This window comes from Cherax quadricarinatus, chromosome 95 (genome assembly GCF_038502225.1).
Source record: "Cherax quadricarinatus isolate ZL_2023a chromosome 95, ASM3850222v1, whole genome shotgun sequence".
Classification (NCBI taxonomy): domain Eukaryota; kingdom Metazoa; phylum Arthropoda; class Malacostraca; order Decapoda; family Parastacidae; genus Cherax; species Cherax quadricarinatus.
The window spans coordinates 12,302,031-12,322,030 of NC_091386.1; the positions used below are offsets into that span (position 1 = coordinate 12,302,031).

General features: G+C 51.9%; 1 protein-coding gene across 1 annotated transcript in view; it reads right to left on the bottom strand.

The window, feature by feature from the left end:
• The window catches only part of LOC138855467 (uncharacterized), a 321,883-nt gene that overhangs the window by 85,930 nt on the left and 215,953 nt on the right, over nucleotides 1-20,000 (bottom strand). Inside the window, exon 3 of the mRNA XM_070104946.1 lies at nucleotides 17,875-18,045. Within this exon, the coding sequence (XP_069961047.1) occupies nucleotides 17,875-18,045 (171 nt within the window). The remainder of the gene's footprint in view (nucleotides 1-17,874; nucleotides 18,046-20,000) is intronic.

Below are 20,000 nucleotides of genomic sequence, written 5' to 3' on the forward strand. Positions count from 1 at the left end.
AGGATTCAGTACCAGTATGGAACCACACCTGGTTAAGCATATTAAGAAACCGAAGAAAATGCAAAGGTTTGCAATGATACTAGCTCCTGGGCCATGGGAGAGGTTAAGAGAACTCAGCTTGATGACTCTAGAGAAAAGAAGGACTAGGGGTGATATGTTAACAACGTACAAAATACTTAGAAGAATTAATAGGGTGGACAGAGACAGTTTGAGAGGCGGGAAACGTGAATATGAGGGCACAAGTGGAAGCTAAAAACAAGGATGAGTCACAGGAATGTTAGGAAGTATTTCTTCAGCTATAGAGTAATCTGGAGGTGAAACGAGTTGTAGCGGCCAGCAAAGAGGCGGGACCAGGAGCAGAGGTGGGACCAGGAGCACAGGTGGGACCAGGAGCAGAGACGGGACCAGGAGCAGAGGTAGGACCAGGAGCAGAGGTGGGACCAGGAGCAGAGGTGGGACCAGGAGCAGAGGTGGGACCAGAAGCAGAGGTGGGACCAGGAGCAGAGGTGGGACCAGGAGCAGAGGTGGGACCAGGAGCAGAGGTGGGACCAGGAGCAGAGGTGGGACCAGGAGCAGAGGTGGGACCAGGAGCAGAGACGGGACCAGGAGCAGAGGTGGGACCAGGAGCAGAGGTGGGACCAGGAGCAGAGGTGGGACCAGGAGCCGAGGTGGGACCAGAGGGCAGAGGTGGGACCAGGAGCAGAGGTGGGACCAGGAGCAGAGGTGGGACCAGGAGCAGAGGTGGGACCAGGAGCAGAGGTGGGACCAGGAGCAGAGACGGGACCAGGAGCAGAGGTGGGACCAGGAGCAGAGGTGGGACCAGGAGCAGAGGTGGGACCAGGAGCAGAGACGGGACCAGCAGCAGAGACGGGACCAGGAGCAGAGACGGGACCAGCAGCAGAGACGGGACCAGGAGCAGAGACGGGACCAGCAGCAGAGACGGGACCAGGAGCAGAGACGGGACCAGCAGCAGAGACGGGACCAGCAGCGGAGACGGGACCAGCAGCAGAGACGGGACCAGGAGCAGAGACGGGACCAGCAGCAGAGACGGGACCAGCAGCAGAGACGGGACCAGGAGCAGAGACGGGACCAGCAGCAGAGACGGGACCAGCAGCAGAGACGGGACCAGCAGCAGAGACGGGACCAGGAGCAGACGGGACCAGGACCAGCAGCAGACAGGAGCAGCAGCAGAGACGGGACCAGCAGCAGAGACGGGACCAGGAGCAGAGACGGGACCAGCAGCAGAGGTGGGACCAGAAGCAGAGACGGGACCAGCAGCAGAGACGGGACCAGCAGCAGAGACGGGACCAGCAGCAGAGACGGGACCAGCAGCAGAGACGGGACCAGCAGCAGAGACGGGACCAGCAGCAGAGACGGGACCAGCAGCAGAGACGGGACCAGCAGCAGAGACGGGACCAGCAGCAGAGACGGGACCAGGAGCAGAGACGGGACCAGCAGCAGAGGTGGGACCAGAAGCAGAGACGGGACCAGCAGCAGAGACGGGACCAGCAGCAGAGATGGGACCAGCAGCAGAGGTGGGACCAGAAGCAGAGACGGGACCAGCAGCAGAGACGGGACCAGCAGCAGAGACGGGACCAGCAGCAGAGACGGGACCAGCAGCAGAGACGGGACCAGCAGCAGAGACGGGACCAGCAGCAGAGACGGGACCAGGAGCAGAGACGGGACCAGCAGCAGAGACGGGAGCAGCAGCAGAGACGGGACCAGCAGCAGAGGGACAGGACCAGGAGCAGAGACGGGACCAGCAGCAGAGACGGGACCAGCAGCAGAGACAGGGACCAGCAGCAGAGACGGGACCAGCAGCAGAGACGGGACCAGCAGCAGAGACGGGACCAGCAGCAGAGACGGGACCAGCAGCAGAGACGGGACCAGCAGCAGAGACGGGACCAGCAGCAGAGACGGGACCAGCAGCAGAGACGGGACCAGCAGCAGAGACGGGACCAGCAGCAGAGACGGGACCAGGAGCAGAGACGACCCGTGTAATAACATATATGTGAGTACACTCTCATGTACTCCCAGTCACTCTCCTCTCTTTGGTTCTTAATTTACCAGCTAAGAGCTGTTACCTACATGGGCTAATTTGAAAGCCATTTTATTATAGAGCATAACTACAGGAAATAGGATGAAGTTGGAGTCATCTCTGGACCAGTGACTTTATGTTGATCAACTGACTTTATTTTATCGATGCTGCTATGCTGGACGAACATGTTCCGGACTCGAGTCATTCTAAGTGTACGAGACGTGTTTTCTTTGTCCACGAAATGCAGCCAAGTGTGGTACCTTGTCAATATTGTCTTTGTAAATATCTGTAAGACCATCCACACCTCTCCAGTGTTGAAAGCTCTGCGTGAAGGACAGATCTATCCAGGTCGAATCCAGGCGAGATGTAAATCGTCTCACTTGGTTCTCTATTCTGTCTAAAAGTTGTAGATGAGACGGGGGAATGCAGTCCAAGACAGCGCAGCTTACTCAAGGTCTGGGCGCACTTGTGCCTCGTATAAGCTTTGGCAACCATTACTGTCAAGCAGGTACGAGATTCGCTTTAGTGATCCCAGCTTTGGCTGTCTTGGTTCCAGGAGTCACAAACTGGTTCTTCATGGACAATTTGGACTTAAATTTCACCTCCAGGATATCCACCTGATTCACCGAGTTCCAACACTTTCCCAATCATTCTCACCATTGGTCCCGCATTAACATCCTAGAGTATAGAGCCCATCATTTATGTTTTCACAGAAGCCAATGGTAACCAATGGTTTTCACAGAAGCCAATAGTAACCAATGGTTTTCACAGAAGCCAATGGTAACCAATGGTTTTCACAGAAGCCAATGGTAACCAATGGTTTTCACAGAAGCCAATGGTAACCAATGGTTTTCACAGAAGCCAATGGTAACCAATGGTTTTCACAGAAGCCAATGGTAACCAATGGTTTTCACAGAAGCCAATGGTAACCAAAGGCTAATATATCTGTAAGCTGCTGATTGATGTACCTGAGAGCAGCTGACATTTCCTCTCTCGGAGAAGTAAAGGTCAGGATAGAGTAATTTGCATAGGAATGGAATTTTAATGTGAGATGAAAGTTGTTGAAGTAGACATTCCATAACGATGGCCTTAGCGCACTTACCTATGGAGCACTAGCACCAATAGAGCACCTTGTTGATTCTGTCCCATTGAGAGCTACGGTTGAAGGTAATTACTGTGGAAACATTGTGTAGAGCCAGCGACTCCTAGTGCTCTCAGTCTTGCCAAGAGTCCCTGGTGCCATATTCGGTCGCCAGTCCCAGATCCTGGATTCATCCAGTGACTATTGCCACGTAGAAGAAATATTTAACAGCAGATCAGGAGCAGAGTGACCTTTTCTAAAGCCATATTCCCGGTCACAAAGAAGGGAGTGGTAGTCGAGATACGCTGTCATCTGCCGTGAGTTACTGTCTCAAGAAGCTTTCCAGTGGTTGACTGGAATGTCGCTGGTCTGTGGTTGTTGATTTCTGCTCTACACTTCGTTAACAGGGACTACATTTGTCTCTTTCCATAGAGAAGGCTGCTTACACTCTGTTAGGCAGTGCTGATAGATGCGAGGTAGAGGTGACGCTAGCTGGTCTGCACATCTACTCAGGGGTCTTAGGCTCACCTTGTCCAGGTCTATTTTCTTTGTCCAGAGGTCCGAGGAGTAGATACACTTCTACCTGCCTCATTATCACCACTGACGACTTCGGCACAGCTCTCTCTCCCTCTCTTTCTCTCCTCTCTCTTTCTCTTTCCGTCTCTACAGTCCTAGTGTTTATTTGAGCAGCTTAAGGTCCCAAAAACGCCTTGAGTCGCTTTCCAAACATTGTTACTACAAACACAGCCGAGTTGTTTTACTGGTAATTTGCTAAGAGTGTTTCGCCCATACTGCCTTTCTCCTTTAACCTTCTGTTCCCTACTGTCTGGGGAAGCATTATGGAGCTCCCTTGACGGAGGCACGAGAGAGAGAGAGAGAGAGAGAGAGAGAGAGAGAGAGAGAGAGAGAGAGAGAGAGAGAGAGAGAGAGAGAGAGAGAGAGAGAGAGAGAGAGAGAGAGAGAGAGAGAGAGAGAGAGAGAGAGAGAGAGAGAGAGAAAGAGAGAGAGAGAGAGAGAGAGAGAAAGAGAGAGAGAGAGAGAGAGAGAGAGAGAGAGAGAGAGAGAGAGAGAGGGAGAGAGAGAGAGAGAGAGAGACTGAGTGAGGTCACACCATGTCTTTCTGCTGAGAAAGATCTTCCTCCACTGCTTCACTCTAAAGCCTCCCGCCTCTGTCACCCGCCTCTGTCACCCGCCTCTGTCACCCTCCACTGTCACCCTCCACTGTCACCCTCCACTGTCACCCTCCACTGTCACCCTCCATTGTCACCCTGCACTGTTACCCTCCACTGTCACCCTCCACTGTCACCCTCCACTGTTACCCTCCACTGTCACCCTCCACTGTCACTCTCCACTGTCACCCTCCACTGTCACCCTTCACTGTCACCCTCCACTGTCACCCTCCACTGTCACCCTCCACTGTCAAACTCCACTGTTACCCTCCACTATTACACTCCACTGTCACCCTCCACTGTCACCCTCTACTGTCACCCTACACTACCACCCTCCACTGTCACCCTCCACTGTCAACCTACACTACCACCCTTCACTGTCACCCTCCCCTGTCAACCTCCACTGTCACCCATCACTACCACCCTCCACTGTCACCCTCCACTGTCACCCTCCAATGTCACCCATCACTACCACCCTCCACTGTCACCATCCACTGTTACCCTCCACTGTCACTCTCCACTGTCACTCTCCACTGCCACCCTCCACTGCCACCCTCCAATGTCACCCTCCACTGTAACCCTCCACTGTCACCCTCCACTGTCACCCTCCACTGTCACCCTCCACTGCCACCTTCCACTGCCACCCTCCAATGTCACCCTCCACTGTAACCCTCCACTGTCACCCTCCACTGTCACCCTCCACTGCCACCCTCCACTGCCACCTTCCACTGCCACCCTCCTCTGTCACCCTCCACTGTCATCCTCCACTGCCACCCTCCACTGTCACCCTGCACTGTCACCCTCCACTGCCACCCTCCACTGTCACCCTCCACTGTCACTCTCCACTGTCACCCTCCGCTGCCACCCTCAACTACCACCCTCCTCTGCCACCCTCCTCTGCCACCCTACACTGCCTCACTCCACTGTCACCCTCCACTGTCACCCTCCGCTGCCACCCTCCACTGCCACCCTCCTCTGCCACCCTACACTGCCTCACTCCACTGTCATCCTCCACTGTCCCTCTCCACTACCACCCTCCACTGTCACTCTCCACTCTCACCCTCCACTGTCACCCTCCACTGTCACACACCACTGTCACCCTCCACTGCCACCCACCACTGCCACCCTCCAATGCCACCCTCCACTGTCACCCTCTACTGTCACCCTCCACTGTCACCTATAGCTACCAACCTCCACTGTCTCCCTCCACTGTCACACTCCACTGTCACCCTCCACTGCTACCCGCCACTGTCACCCTCGACTCTCACCCATCACTAAAACCCTCCACTGTCACCCTCCACGGTCAACCTCCACTGTCACCCTCCACTGTCACCCTCCACTGCCACCCTCTACTGTCACCCTCCATTGTCACCCATCACTACCACCCTCCATTGTCACCCTCCACTGTCACCCTCAACTGTCACCCTCCACTGTCACCCATTACTACCACCCTCCACTGTATCCCTCCACTGTCACCCTCGACTGTCACCCTCTAATATCACCCTCCACTGTCACCCATCACTACCACCCTCCATTGTCACACTCAACTGTCACCCTCCACTGTCACCCTCCACTGTCACCCTCCACTGTCACCCATTACTACCACCCTCCACTGTCACCCTCCACTGTCACACTCCATTGTCACCCTCCACTGCCACCCTCTACTGTCACCCTCCACTGTCACCCATCACGACCACCCTCCATTGTCACCCTCCACTGTCAACCTCCACTGTCACCCTCCACTGTCACCCATCACTACCACCCTCCACTGTCACCCTCCACTCTCACCCTCCACTGTCACCCTCGACTGTCACCCTCTAATGTCACCCTCCATTGTCACCCATCACGACCACCCTCCACTGTCACCCTCCAATGTCACCCTCCACTGTCACACTCCACTGTCACCCTCCACTGCCAACCTCCACTGTCACCACCCACTGTCACCCTCCACTGTCACCCTCCACTGTCACCCTCCACTGTCACCCTCCACTGCCACCCTCCATTGTCACCCTCCACTGTCACCCTCCACTGTCACCTTCCACTGTCACCCTCCACTGTCACCCTCCACTGTCACCCTCCACTGTCACCCTCCACTGCCACCCATCACTACCACCCTCCACTGTCACCCTCCACTGTCACCCTCCACTGTCACCCTCCACTGTCACCCTATACTGTCACCCTCCACTGCCACCCATCACTACCACCCTCCACTGTCACCCTTCACTGTCACCCTCCACTGTCACCCTCCACTGTCACCCTCCACTGTCACCCTTCACTATCACCCTCCACTGTCACCTCTCACTACCACCCTCCACTGCCACACTCCACTGTCACCCTCCACTGTCACCCTCCACTGTCACCCTCCACTATCACACTCCACTGTCACCTATCACTACCACCCTCCACTGCCACACTCCACTGTCACCCTCCACTGTCACCCTCCACTATCACCCTCAACTGTCACCCTGCACTGCCACCCTCCACTGTCACCCTCCACTGTCACCCTCCACTGTCACCCTTCACTGTCACCCTCCGCTGCCACCCTCCACTGTCACCCTCCACTGTCACCCTCCAGTGTTACCCTCCACTCTCACCCTCCACTGTCACCCTCCACTTCCACCCTCCACTGTCACCCTCCACGGTCACCCTCCACCGCCACCCTCCACTCTCACCCTGCACTGTCACCCTCCACTGTCACCCATCGCTACCACCCTCCACTGTCACCCTCCACTGCCACCCTCCACTGTCACCCTCCACTGTCACCCTCCACTGTCACCCATCACTACCACCGTCCACTGTTACCCTCCACTGTCACCCATCACTACCACCCTCCACTGTTACCCTCCACTGTCACCCTACACTGTCACCCTCCACTGCCACCCTCCACTGTCACCCTCCACTGCCCCCCTCCACTGTCACCCTCCACTGTCACCCTTCACTACCATCCTCCACTGCCACCCTCCACTGTCACCCTCCACTGTCACCCTCCACTGTCACCCTCCACTGCCACCCTCCACTGTCACCCTCAACTGTCACCCTCCACTGTCACCCTCCAATGTCACCCTACACTGTCACCCTCCTCTGTCACCCTCCACTGTCCCTCTCCACTGTCACCCTCCACTGTCATCCTCCACTGTCACCCTCCACTGTCACCCTCCACTGTCACCCTCCACTGCCACCCTCCACTGTCACCCTCCACTGTCACCCTTCACTGTCACCCTCAACTGTCACCCTCCACTGTCACCCTCCACTGCCATCCTCCACTGTCACCCTCCACTGTCAACCTCCACTATCACCCATCACTACCACCCTCCACTGTCAACCTCCACTGTCACCCTCCACTGTCACCCTCCACTGTCACCCTCCACTGTCACCCTCCACTGCCACACTCCACTGCCACCCTCCACTGTCACCCTCCACTGCCACCCTCCACTGCCACACTCCACTGTCACCCTCCACTGCCACCCTCCACTGTCACCCTCCACTGTCACCCTCCACTGTCACCCTCCACTGCCACCCTCCACTGTCACCCTCAACTGTCACCCTCCACTGTCACCCTCCAATGTCACCCTACACTGTCACCCTCCTCTGTCACCCTCCACTGTCACCCTCCACTGTCACCCTCCACTGTCACCCTCCACTGTCACCCTCCACTGTCACCCTCCACTGCCACCCTCCACTGTCACCCTCCACTGTCACCCTTCACTGTCACCCTCAACTGTCACCCTCCACTGTCACCCTCCACTGCCATCCTCCACTGTCACCCTCCACTGTCAACCTCCACTATCACCCATCACTACCACCCTCCACTGTCAACCTCCACTGTCACCCTCCACTGTCACCCTCCACTGTCACCCTCCACTGTCACCCTCCACTGCCACCCTCCACTGCCACCCTCCACTGTCACCCTCCACTGCCACACTCCACTGCCATCCTCCACTGTCACCCTCCACTGTCACCCTCCACTGCCACACTCCACTGTCACCATCCACTGCCACCCTCCACTGTCACCCTCCACTGTCACCCTCCACAGTCACCCTCCACTGTCACCCTCCACTGCCACCCTCCACTGCCACACTCCACTGTCACCCTCCACTGCCACCCTCCACTGTCACCCTCCACTGTCACCCTCCACTGTCACCCTCCACTGCCACACTCCACTGCCACCCTCCACTGTCACCCTCCACTGCCACCCTCCACTGCCACACTCCACTGTCACCCTCCACTGCCACCCTCCACTGTCACCCTCCACTGTCACCCTCCACTGTCACCCTCCACTGTCACCCTCCACTGTCACCCTCCACTGCCACACTCCACTGTCACCCTCCACTGTCACCCTCCACTGTCACCCTCCACTACCACCCTCCACTGTCACTCTGCACTGCCACCCTCCACGGCCACCCTCCCGTGCCACCCTCCACTGTGACACTCCACTGTCACCCTCCACTGTCACCCTCCACTGTCACCCTCCACTGTCACCCATCACTACCACCCTCCACTGACACCCTCCACTGCCACCCTCCACTTCTACACTCCACTGTCACCCTCCACTGTCACCCTCGTAGAGTAGTGGTTGAAGGTGCCAGAAGATCTGGGCTGCACATAAGACTCGCTACACTGGAGTAGTGGTTGAGGGAGCCAGAAGGTCTGGGCTGCACATAAGACTCGCTACACTGGAGTAGTGGTTGAAGGAGCCAGAAGATCTGGGCTGCACATAAGACTCGCTACACTGGAGTAGTGGTTGAAGGAGCCAGAAGGTCTGGGCTGCACATAAGACTCGCTACACTGGAGTAGTGGTTGAGGGAGCCAGAAGGTCTGGGCTGCAAATGTTCTTAAGTACACAACTTGTGTTGTTCCACTGCCTCCCACTGAGCTCTGGGTACCACTGGAACTACTTATTGTTACTACCACTGTGTCTTCTAGATAATCTGGAACAGAACGCCCACTGCTGTGACAACTACTACCACTTCTGTAACTACTACTACCACTTCTGTAACTACTACTACCACTTCTGTGACTACTACTACCACTTCTGTGACTACTACTACCACTGCTGGGACTACTACTACCACTGCTGGGACTACTACTACCACTGCTGGGACTACTACTACCACTTCTGCAACTACTACTACCACTTCTGTGACTACTACTACCACTGCTGGGACTACTACTACCACTGCTTGGACTATTACTACCACTGCTGGGGCTACTACTACCACTGCTGGGACTACTTCTACCACTGCTGGGTCTACTACTACCACTGCTGTGACTACTACTACCACTACTGTGACTACTACTACCACCACTGTTGTGACTACTACTACCACTGCTGGGACTACTACTACTACCACTGCTGTGACTACTACTACTACCACTGCTGGGACTACTACTACCACTTCTGTGACTACTACTACCACTTCTGTGACTACTACTACCACTGCTGTGACTACTACTACCACTGCTGGAACTACTACTACTAACACTGCTGGGACTACTACTACTACCACTGCTGTGACTACTACTACTACCACTGCTGGGACTATTACTACCACTTCTGTGACTACTACTACCACTTCTGTGACTACTACTACCACTGCTGTGACTACTACTAACACTGCTGGGACTACTACTACCACTGCTGGGACTACTACTACCACTGCTGTGACTACTACTAACACTGCCTGGACTACTACTACCACTCCTGGGACTACTACTACCACTGCTGGGACTACTACTTCCACTGCTGGGACTACTACTACCACTGCTGGGACTACTACTACCACTTCTGTGACTACTACTACCACTTCTGTGACTACTACTACCACTGCTGTGACTACTTCTACTACCACTGCTGGGACTACTACTACTAACACTGCTGGGACTACTACTACTACCAGTGCCGTGACTACTACTACTACCACTGCTGGGACTACTACTAACACTCCTGGGACTACTACTACCACTCCTGGGACTACTACTAACACTGCTGGGACTACTACTTCCACTGCTGGGACTACTACTACCACTGCTGGGACTACTACTACCACTTCTGTGACTATTACTACCACTGTTGTGACTACCACTACCACTGCTGGGACTACTACTACCACTGCTGGGACTACTACTTCCACTGCTGGGACTACTACTACCACTGCTGGGACTACTACTACCACTGCTGTGACTACTACTACCACTGCTCTGACTACTACTACCACTGCTGGGACTACTACTACCACTGCTGGGACTACTGCTACCACTGCTGGGACTACTACTTCCACTGCTGTGACTATTACTACTACTACCACTACTGGGACTACTACTACCACTACTGTGACTACTACTACCACTGCTGTGACTACTACTACCACTGATGGGACTAATTCTACCAATGCTGGGACTACTACTACCACTGCTGGCAGTACTACTACCACTGCTGGCAGTACTACTACCACTGCTGGCAGTACTACTACCACTGCTGGCAGTACTACTACCACTGCTGGCAGTACTACTACCACTGCTGGCAGTACTACTACCACTGCTGTGACTACTACTACCACTGATAGGACTACTACTACCACTGATAGTACTACTACTACCACTGATTGGACTACTACTACCACTGCTTGGACTACTACTACCACTGCTGGGACTACTACTACCACTGTTGTGACTACTACTACTAGCACTGCTGGGACTACTACTACCACTACTGTGACTACTACTACCACTGCTGTGACTACTACTACCACTGATGGGACTACTTCTACCACTGCTGGGACTACTACTACCACTGCTGGGACTACTACTACCTCTGCTGGGACTACTACTACCACTGCTGGGACTACTACTACCACTGTTGTGACTATTACTACCACTGCTGGAACTACTACTACCACTGCTAGGACTACTACTACCACTGCTGGGACTACTACTACCACTGCTGGGACTACTTCTACCTCTGCTTGGACTACTGCTACCACTGCTGTGACTACTACCACTGCTGGGACTACTACTACCACTGCTGGGACTACTACTACCACTGCTGGGACTACTACTTCCACTGCTGTTACTACTACTACCACTGCTGTTAATACTACTACCACTGCTGTGACTACTACTACCACTGCTGTGACTACTACTACTACCACTGCTGTGACTACTACTACTATCACTACTACTGTTAATGTAGTTGATTCGTGGCAATTATCGTCCGGAAACTGTTGATGAAGAGTTAGTGACACAGAACTATCATATCCTCCGGTATATCTATTTGTAAAGTATTTATACTTCTGGTTCTTAAAGAACTGGAGTGTTCTCACGTTATAACTCCAGCCGGAAATTGATTCCATTGTTCTATATTTTTATGAGAGAAATAAATTCTTGACATACGTGTATGTTGCATCTCCTACGCCGAAGTTTCATTTCAGTGATTCTGGTACTTGTTTAAGTGCGTCAAAGCCAGTGACTTCGTAGCCTTCGTTACCTTACAGAGGAAAGTTATAGTCTACACCCGAGTATCACTTTCTCTCGATACTGATGATAATATACGTTTGTAGGTTAGAAATGCAAGTACAGGTACCTGCGTTGTGCATCCGTGTACCTCTCAGTCGCACCGGGAGAGTTACTTGTACCTCCCAGTCGCACCGGGAGAGTTACTTGTACCTCCCAGTCGCACCGCGAGAGTAACTTGTACCTCCCAGTCGCACCGGGAGAGTTACTTGTACCTCCCAGTCGCACCGCGAGAGTAACTTGTACCTCCCAGTCGCACCGGGAGAGTAACTTGTACCTCCCAGTCGCACCGGGAGAGTTACTTGTACCTCCCAGTCGCACCGGGAGAGTTACTTGATCCCATTGGTGATCTTCCAGTGACAGATTCAGTGCCTTCTTAAATGTAGATCTCAGGAGTGAGTCTTATTCGTTGAGTGTTGGATCGTTGAAAGAGGGAAGTGAGTCTTGGCAGAGTAAGTCACCTTGTGAGGAGATATAAGGCATCATGGACATCAAGATCACTTATTTTCTCCTCCATTCTCTTCAGGTCATTCAGTTCGGCCTCGAGGACCGTGTCGATGGCCTGATGACCCAGCGGTGCTCCGGAGACGGGGTGGTAGTAGAAGCTTCAGGCAGGATTGTTCGCACACCTGTGATTATTTCCCAGCTGGTAGTGATGATTTCACACTTGGAGGGGCTGAGGATGAATCCTAAGGCCTCACAAGTTGTAAGTCCTCCAGCAGGGACTCTTCTGTACCTGCCAGAGTGCCATCATCTAGATGCCATATACTAAACTCGCTGCACAAGCTGGAAATTAGTTCTCTTACTGCCAAACAGAAGAGAAGTGGAGCGAGTGGATCACCCTGCTGAACACCCTCTGATGAGAGAATTTCATGTTAGCCAAGCAAAAGAATTGAAGATTCACTTCAGCTAGCTGAAGTGAAGGGAAAATGACTGAGGAACCGATCCCAAACGGCACGAGCTGCGGCTTCACTACCTTGTGGGACCCCAAATCCCAGTTGGTGTGGCTGGAGTAAACTGGCAGCTTCTGGACGATTGTTTCTTACTGCTGCTTTGGTAACGAGACGGCGAAGAGTGTTACCCCATCCTTCTTCCTCAGAGCATATAATGAGGCTCCGAAAAAGAAAGATTTAATTTCTTCTGGGATTCGCCCAGCCAGACAGTTGTTGACGAAGGTTGACTCGGAGAGAAGAACTGATCCAGTGTAACCTCCTGCAGATCCTACTGGAAATGACACTATCGTCGTAAAGACTTCTGATTCTGGCAAAATTAACTGTTTATTGATGGGGTCTTCCTCAGGGTCGTTGTTAACGACTATAGTGTCCCTTGTTGGATGCTCGTCTCTTAGTGCTTGGGCTGTGGTTTCATCTTTGGGGGCTACAGTGTCGTCACTTGTAATTATTCTGATTGCTCCCACTGTGTTACCTTCTTCGATTACTTTTTTTGCTAACCCTTAAGCAAATTTTCTCGTTTTCAGTGGAATTATTCCTGGGTCTGCCTCTGTGATTCCTGCGATGATGTGGCAGTGGGACACAATTATCTGTTCTTGGGTAGTTGCTCACTGCTTTGATGACTGATATGGTTAGCAGTTTGCCTCGTCTCTCAGGAACTGCAAGACAGACATTGCCAAACAGGAGCAGGTTGCACCAGCTGTTAATGGTGCCTCGGGTTTCTAATTTGGTGGATCCTCCAGTCACCTGCTTAAGAAGGCCCGAGAATTTCCCTGCCGCACACGGACGAGCGGCTCTAGGGAGGTGAGACAGGGAACTGCTACCAGTGGACTCGAATTCCATCAGATCACCGCACTGACAAGGTTGCCAATGGAATTTTCATCTGCCTGTGGAGGCTGTGCACAGTTCCACATGCAAATAATGTGATTAGGCCTATGGTCACTGTCTTGAACACTATGTGCTTAATTGTCCACTTATTGAGGAGTACAGAGACAGACAGTATAATAACCTATGTAACATGTCGAGATATCTTATTAATGAAAATAAGATACCAGATATACTAAGCAAATTTCCCAAATTTGCTTGTAACAGATAAGTGAACTATAGATATAAATCCAAATGTACACATGTTAACCCTTTTGGGACCTAGTTCCTGGGCCTTTTGTGTATCCATATGTTGCGCTACCGTCCACAGGATGTATATGAGGTGCACAATAAACTAGCCACTTCGGTGGCAAAATCTAATCTGTGGTCAGCTCTCTGCAGGGACCATAAATGCTCCAGCACTCCCATTGTGTGTAGGTATAAGGCCAATGCTTCAGCACTCCCATTGTGTGTAGGTATAAGGCCACTGTTGTGAGTGCCACATGCGCTCCACACACACGTATAAGAGAAAATTTCCTGTTAATTGACCAGCTTTACCTATTCAGATATATTTTTTTCATTCATGTTTATGTGAAAATTATTAATTTTGTACCAAAAGAACCTTAGAAAACTTGCCTGACCTTATTATAACAAATGCAATTCAATTTAGCCTAAACCCACTAAATATATTTTAGATAAGTTTACAATAATTTAATTATAAACAAATACAATGAAATATATATTTTCGTTAGGTTCAAAATTATTTTTCCAAAATTATTGCATACACAAATTTTCGCTTGCCTTATTCGGCAAGAAGAGCCTTGGTGACCACCCTGACCAGGATGCCACCCACACCAGTCCACTAACACCCAGGTTGCCACCCACATAAGTCCACTAACACCCAGAATGCCACCCACACCAGTCCACTAACACCCAGGATGACACCTACAACAGTCCAATAACACTCAGGTTGCCACCCACACCAGACCTCTAACACCCAAGATGCCACCCACACCAGTCCACTAACACCCAGGATGCCACCCACAAAACTCAACTAACACCCATGATGACAACCACACCAGTTCACTAACACCCAGGATGCCACCCACACCAGTCCACTAATACCCAGGATGCAACCCTCATCAGTTCACTAACACCCAGAATGCCACCCACACCAGTCCACTAACACCCAGGATGCAACCCTCATCAGTCCACTAAAACCCAGGATTCCACCCACACCAGGCCATTAACACCCACGATGCCACCCACACCAGTCCACTAACACCCAGGATGCCACCCACACCAGTCCACTAGCACCCAGGACGCCACCCACACCAGTCCACTAACACCCAGGTGTGGATGGCATTCTGGGTGTTAGTGGACTGGTGTGGGTGGCATACTGGGTGTTAGTGGACTGGTGTGGGTGGCATACTGGGTGTTAGTGGACTGGTGCTGGTGACATCCTAGGTGTTAGTGGACTGGTGTGGGTGGCATACTGGGTGTTAGTGGACTGGTGTTGGTGGCATCCTAGGTGTTAGTGGACTGGTGTTGGTGGCATCCTAGGTGTTAGTGGACTGGTGTGGGTGGCATCCTGGGTGTTAGTGGACTGGTGTTGGTGGCATCCTGGGTGTTAGTGGAGTGGTGTGGTTGGCATCCTGGTTGTTAGTGGACTGCTGTGGGTGTCATCCTGGGTGTTATTGGACTTGTGTGCGTAGCATCCTGGGTGTTAGTGGACTGGTGTTGGAGGCATCATAGGTGTTAGTTGACTGGTGTGAGTGAGGCATACTTGGTGTTAGTGGACTGGTGTGGGTGGCATCCTGGGTGATAGTGGACTTGTGTGGGTGGCATCGTGGGTGTTAGTGGACTGGTGTGGGTGGCATCCTGGGTGTTAGTGGAATGGTGTGGGTGGCATCCTGAGTGTTAGTGAACTGGTGTGGGTGGCATCCTGGGTGTTAGTGGACTGGTGAAAGTGGCATCCTGGGTGTTAGTGGATTGGTGTGCGTGGCATGCTGGGTGTTAGTGGACTGTTGTGGGTGGCACCCTAGGTGTTATTGGACTGGTGTGGGTGGCATCCAGGGTGTTAGTGGACTGTTGTGGGTGGAATCCTGAGTGTTAGTGGACTGGTGTGGGTGGCATCCTTGGTGTTAGTGGGCTGGTGAGGGTGGCATCCTGGGTGTTAGTGGATTGGTGTGGGTGGCATCCTGGGTGTTAGTGGACTGGTGTGGGTGGCATCCCGGGTGTTAGTGGACTAGTGTGGGTGGCATCCTGGATGTTAGTGGACTGGTGTGGGTGGCATCCTGGGTGTTAGTGGACTGGTGTGGGTGGCATCCTGGGTGTTAGTGGACTGGTGTGGGTGGCATCCTGGGTGTAAGTGGACTGGTGTGGGTGGCATCCTGGGTGTTAGTGGACTGGTGTCGGTGGCATCCTGGGTGTTAGTGGATTGGTGTGGGTGGCATCCTGGGTGTTAGTGCATTGGTGTGGGTGGCATCCTGGGTTTTATTGGACTGGTGTGGGTGGCATCCTGCTTGTTAATGGACTTGTGTGGGTGGCATCCTGCTTGTTAGTGGACTGGTGTGGGTGGCATTCTGGGTGTTAGTTGACTGGTGTGGGTGGCATCCTGCTTGTTAGTGGACTGGTGTGGGTGGCATTCTGGGTGTTAGTTGACTGGTGTGGGTGGCATTCTGCTTGTTAGTGGACTGGTGTGAGTGGCATTCTGGGTGTTAGTTGACTGGTGTGGGTGGCATCCTGGGTGTTAGTGGACTGGTGTGGGTGGCATCTTGGGTGTTAGTGGACTGGTGTGGGTGGCATCCTGGGTGTTAGTGGACTGGTGTGGGTGGCATCCTGGGTGTTAGTGGACTGGTGTGGGTGGCATCCTGGGTGTTAGTGGACTGGTGTGGGTGGCATCCTGGGTGTTAGTGGACTGGTGTGGGTGGCATCCTGGGTGTTAGTGGACTGGTGTGGGTGGCATCCTGGGTGTTAGTGGATTGGTGTGGGTGGTATCCTGGGTGTTAGTGGACTTGTCTGGGTGGCATCCTGGGTGTTAGTGGATTGGTGTGGGTGGCATCCTGGGTTTTAGTGGACTGGTGTGGGTGGCATCCTGCTTGTTAGTGGACTGGTGTGGGTGGCATCCTGGGTGTTAGTGGACTGGTGTGGGTGGCATCCTGGGTGTTAGTGGACTGCTGTGGGTGGCATCCTGGGTGTTAGTGGACTGGTGTGGGTGGCATCCTGGGTGTTAGTGGATTAGTGTGGGTCACATCCTGGGTGTTAGTGGACTGGTGTGGGTGGCATCCTGGGTGTTAGTGGACTGGTGTGGGTGGCATCCTGGGTGTTAGTGGACTGGTGTGGGTGGCATCCTGGGTGTTAGTGGACTGGTGTGGGTGGCATCCTGGGTGTTAGTGGACTGGTGTGGGTGGCATCCTGGGTGTTAGTTGACTGGTGTGGGTGGCATCCTGGGTGTTAGTGGACTGGTGTGGGTGGCATCCTGGGTGTTAGTGGACTGGTGTGGGTGGCATCCTTGGTGTTAGTGGACTGGTGTGGGTGGCATCCTGGGTGTTAGTGGACTGGTGTGGGAGGCATCCTGGGTGTTAGTGGACTGGTGTGGGAGGCATCCTGGGTGTTAGTGGACTGGTGTTGGTGGCATCCTGGGTGTTAGTGGACTGGTGTGGGTGGCATCCTGGGTGTTAGTGGACTGGTGTGGGTGGCATCCTGGGTGTTAGTGGACTGGTGTTGGTGGCATCCTGGGTGTTAGTGGACTGGTGTGGGTGGCATCCTTGGTGTTAGTGGACTGGTGTGGGTGGCATCCTGGGTGTTAGTGGACTGGTGTGGGAGGCATCCTGGGTGTTAGTGGACTGGTGTGGGAGGCATCCTGGGTGTTAGTGGACTGGTGTTGGTGGCATCCTGGGTGTTAGTGGACTGGTGTGGGTGGCATCCTGGGTGTTAGTGGACTGGTGTGGGTGGCATCCTGGGTGTTAGTGGACTGGTGTGGGTGGCATCCTGGGTGTTAGTGGACTGGTGTGGGTGGCATCCTGGGTGTTAGTGGACTGGTGTGGGTGGCATCCTGGGTGTTAGTGGACTGGTGTTGGTGGCATCCTGGGTGTTAGTGGACTGGTGTTGGTGGCATCCTGGGAGACGAGATTGAGGACATCAATGGAAATAAGACAGACAGTCCTTCGGTTATTCTGTCTGGCTAACCCTCCAGGGTTAAAAATCCAAACGAAGTCTTATCTTACTACTCCTACTACAAGTATTATTACTACTACTAACTTTAATACCGTAGTTAGACTCCTCGTAGATGACAGAGACGTAAGACCATCGCAGGTTGTTGACGATCTCGACCATGGCCTTCACCTGGTGGTGGTCAGAAGGGATGGTCCGGGAGAAGTATTCGAACCTCTGCTTGTTGCTCAACTCTGGAGACGTGGAGAAGAAACTCACCTGGAAGAGTGAGACACAGAGAGATAGTGAGACACAGAGAGATAGTGAGACACAGAGAGATAGTGAGACATAGTCTGTGTAATGAGAACCTTCACATTAGCTCAGAGCTGAGGGACTAATTACCTGAAGCTTTTCCTCATCTACCGTTTTTCTCTGTATTGGACTGACGAAGCCACTGGCTGGCCAGATGTCTCCAGAATAAAGATTCCCAGAAATGTTGACCGAGTGTCTCAGTTATCAAGTTATTAGAAAATACCCAAAGTACATTAATTTGGACACGTTATCAGAAAAATATCTGACCAGACTTGTGACAGAACTCCCAGACCCGACATATTTACTCTAATATGCTCCAGTGTTTGTATTTGTTGATATATTGTCCAAACACAACAAAATCAGGCTTAAGGCGTTGGCTTAAGCCGGTAGGAGGCTTGGAACTGCCTCGCATGGGCCAGTAGGCCTGCTGCAGTGCTCCTTCTTTCTTATGTTCTTACGAGACTTTATTCCGGTTATGTAGACTTGAGTACTGGATGTTGATCATACGGCGTTTGTATGCTGAACACGTGGTGAGAATGTTACACTGCATATGTATACACATGTACACACATGTACACACATGTACACACATGTACACACGCTTGTGGAAAAACATCTGTTAACTGAATCATTGTCAATATGCTTCATCATCTATCCACTAATGGCGATCATTAAGTTGTTCCCAGACTTTTTTCCCCTCAACTTCCAGCATTTCTTTCCCTCATAGCTCCAGAAAACTGCTTCTGATCGGCTCAGAATTTTCCCAGCTTGTGTACGGTAAGTAGGTCTAAATTCTTGGCACACTTGCCATGTACACATTCTTCATAACCAAAGTTGGTGATCTTATGGCTGAGATAAAGACGAATACTTTGGAATCGTTCGAATCCATGAAATAACCTGAGACTGTGACTTCTGCTTCGAGCTTCCAGCATTAATGTGGGTTCTGGAACACAAGTTATCCGAAGTTATAAGTTAAAATTGTTAATTTTGTTGAATAATTATAATAATCTACAATAATTTGCTAAATAATTCCTCTTCTGATCAGATTTAAATATTGATGACGTCTCAGGAAATCGTATTTACACGAATGTAAACAAACCAGTCACCAGCCTGGCGTTCTACGCCGCGAGTTCGATCCTCACCCGTTCCGTGGGTTGTCGTAATGATGTTCTGTATAGAAAAGATGTTTAATATAACTGTTAAATTAACTTGGAATTGTTGGAGTCAGATGAATTACCAGAGAATGCCTTTTCTGATAGGGTTGAAACTTCCACCACTGATGGTCTATGTTAAAATTAAACTTGACGTCCACTTTAAGCTGTGTAAAATTTAATTATAAATTTAATTAAATTAATTATTTCCCAGGTATTAACTGAGTTATGGTCGACTAATTTAATTTTTTTATCAATAATCTTAAATTAGATAGCAAACAATAAATAATAAATATTTTTGATAAGATCTTAGATAAATATAATTGATAGTTGATAATTGATAATTGATAATTGAAAAATAACGTTCATTATTGCGTTTTACAGTTTAACGAAGATAAAGGTAATTATCTATGGATCTTCTGGATAATTATCGCTTATTATTGTGGACAGAATTATTCAGTCGACATCATAAATGGTAGACAATACCGACAAGATGAAGATGTAGACACATGTCTAACATCTGGGTATCTTTATAGTAGACGTTTCGCCCTCCAGTGTCTTCATCAGTGCAGATTCCAGGACCTAACTGGGAAGACACGAGTTCTGCTGCTGACTCTCGCCTCGGCGGTCACAGCAGCTCTCCTAGTCCAGTCTTCCTACGATCCCCGTTGGGCAGGGGAACCCGTTGGGCAGGGGAACCCGTTGGGCAGGGGAACCTCTACCATCTCCACGATGTCTCATCGTGTGAGAATTCAGCCCAAGACTCACGAA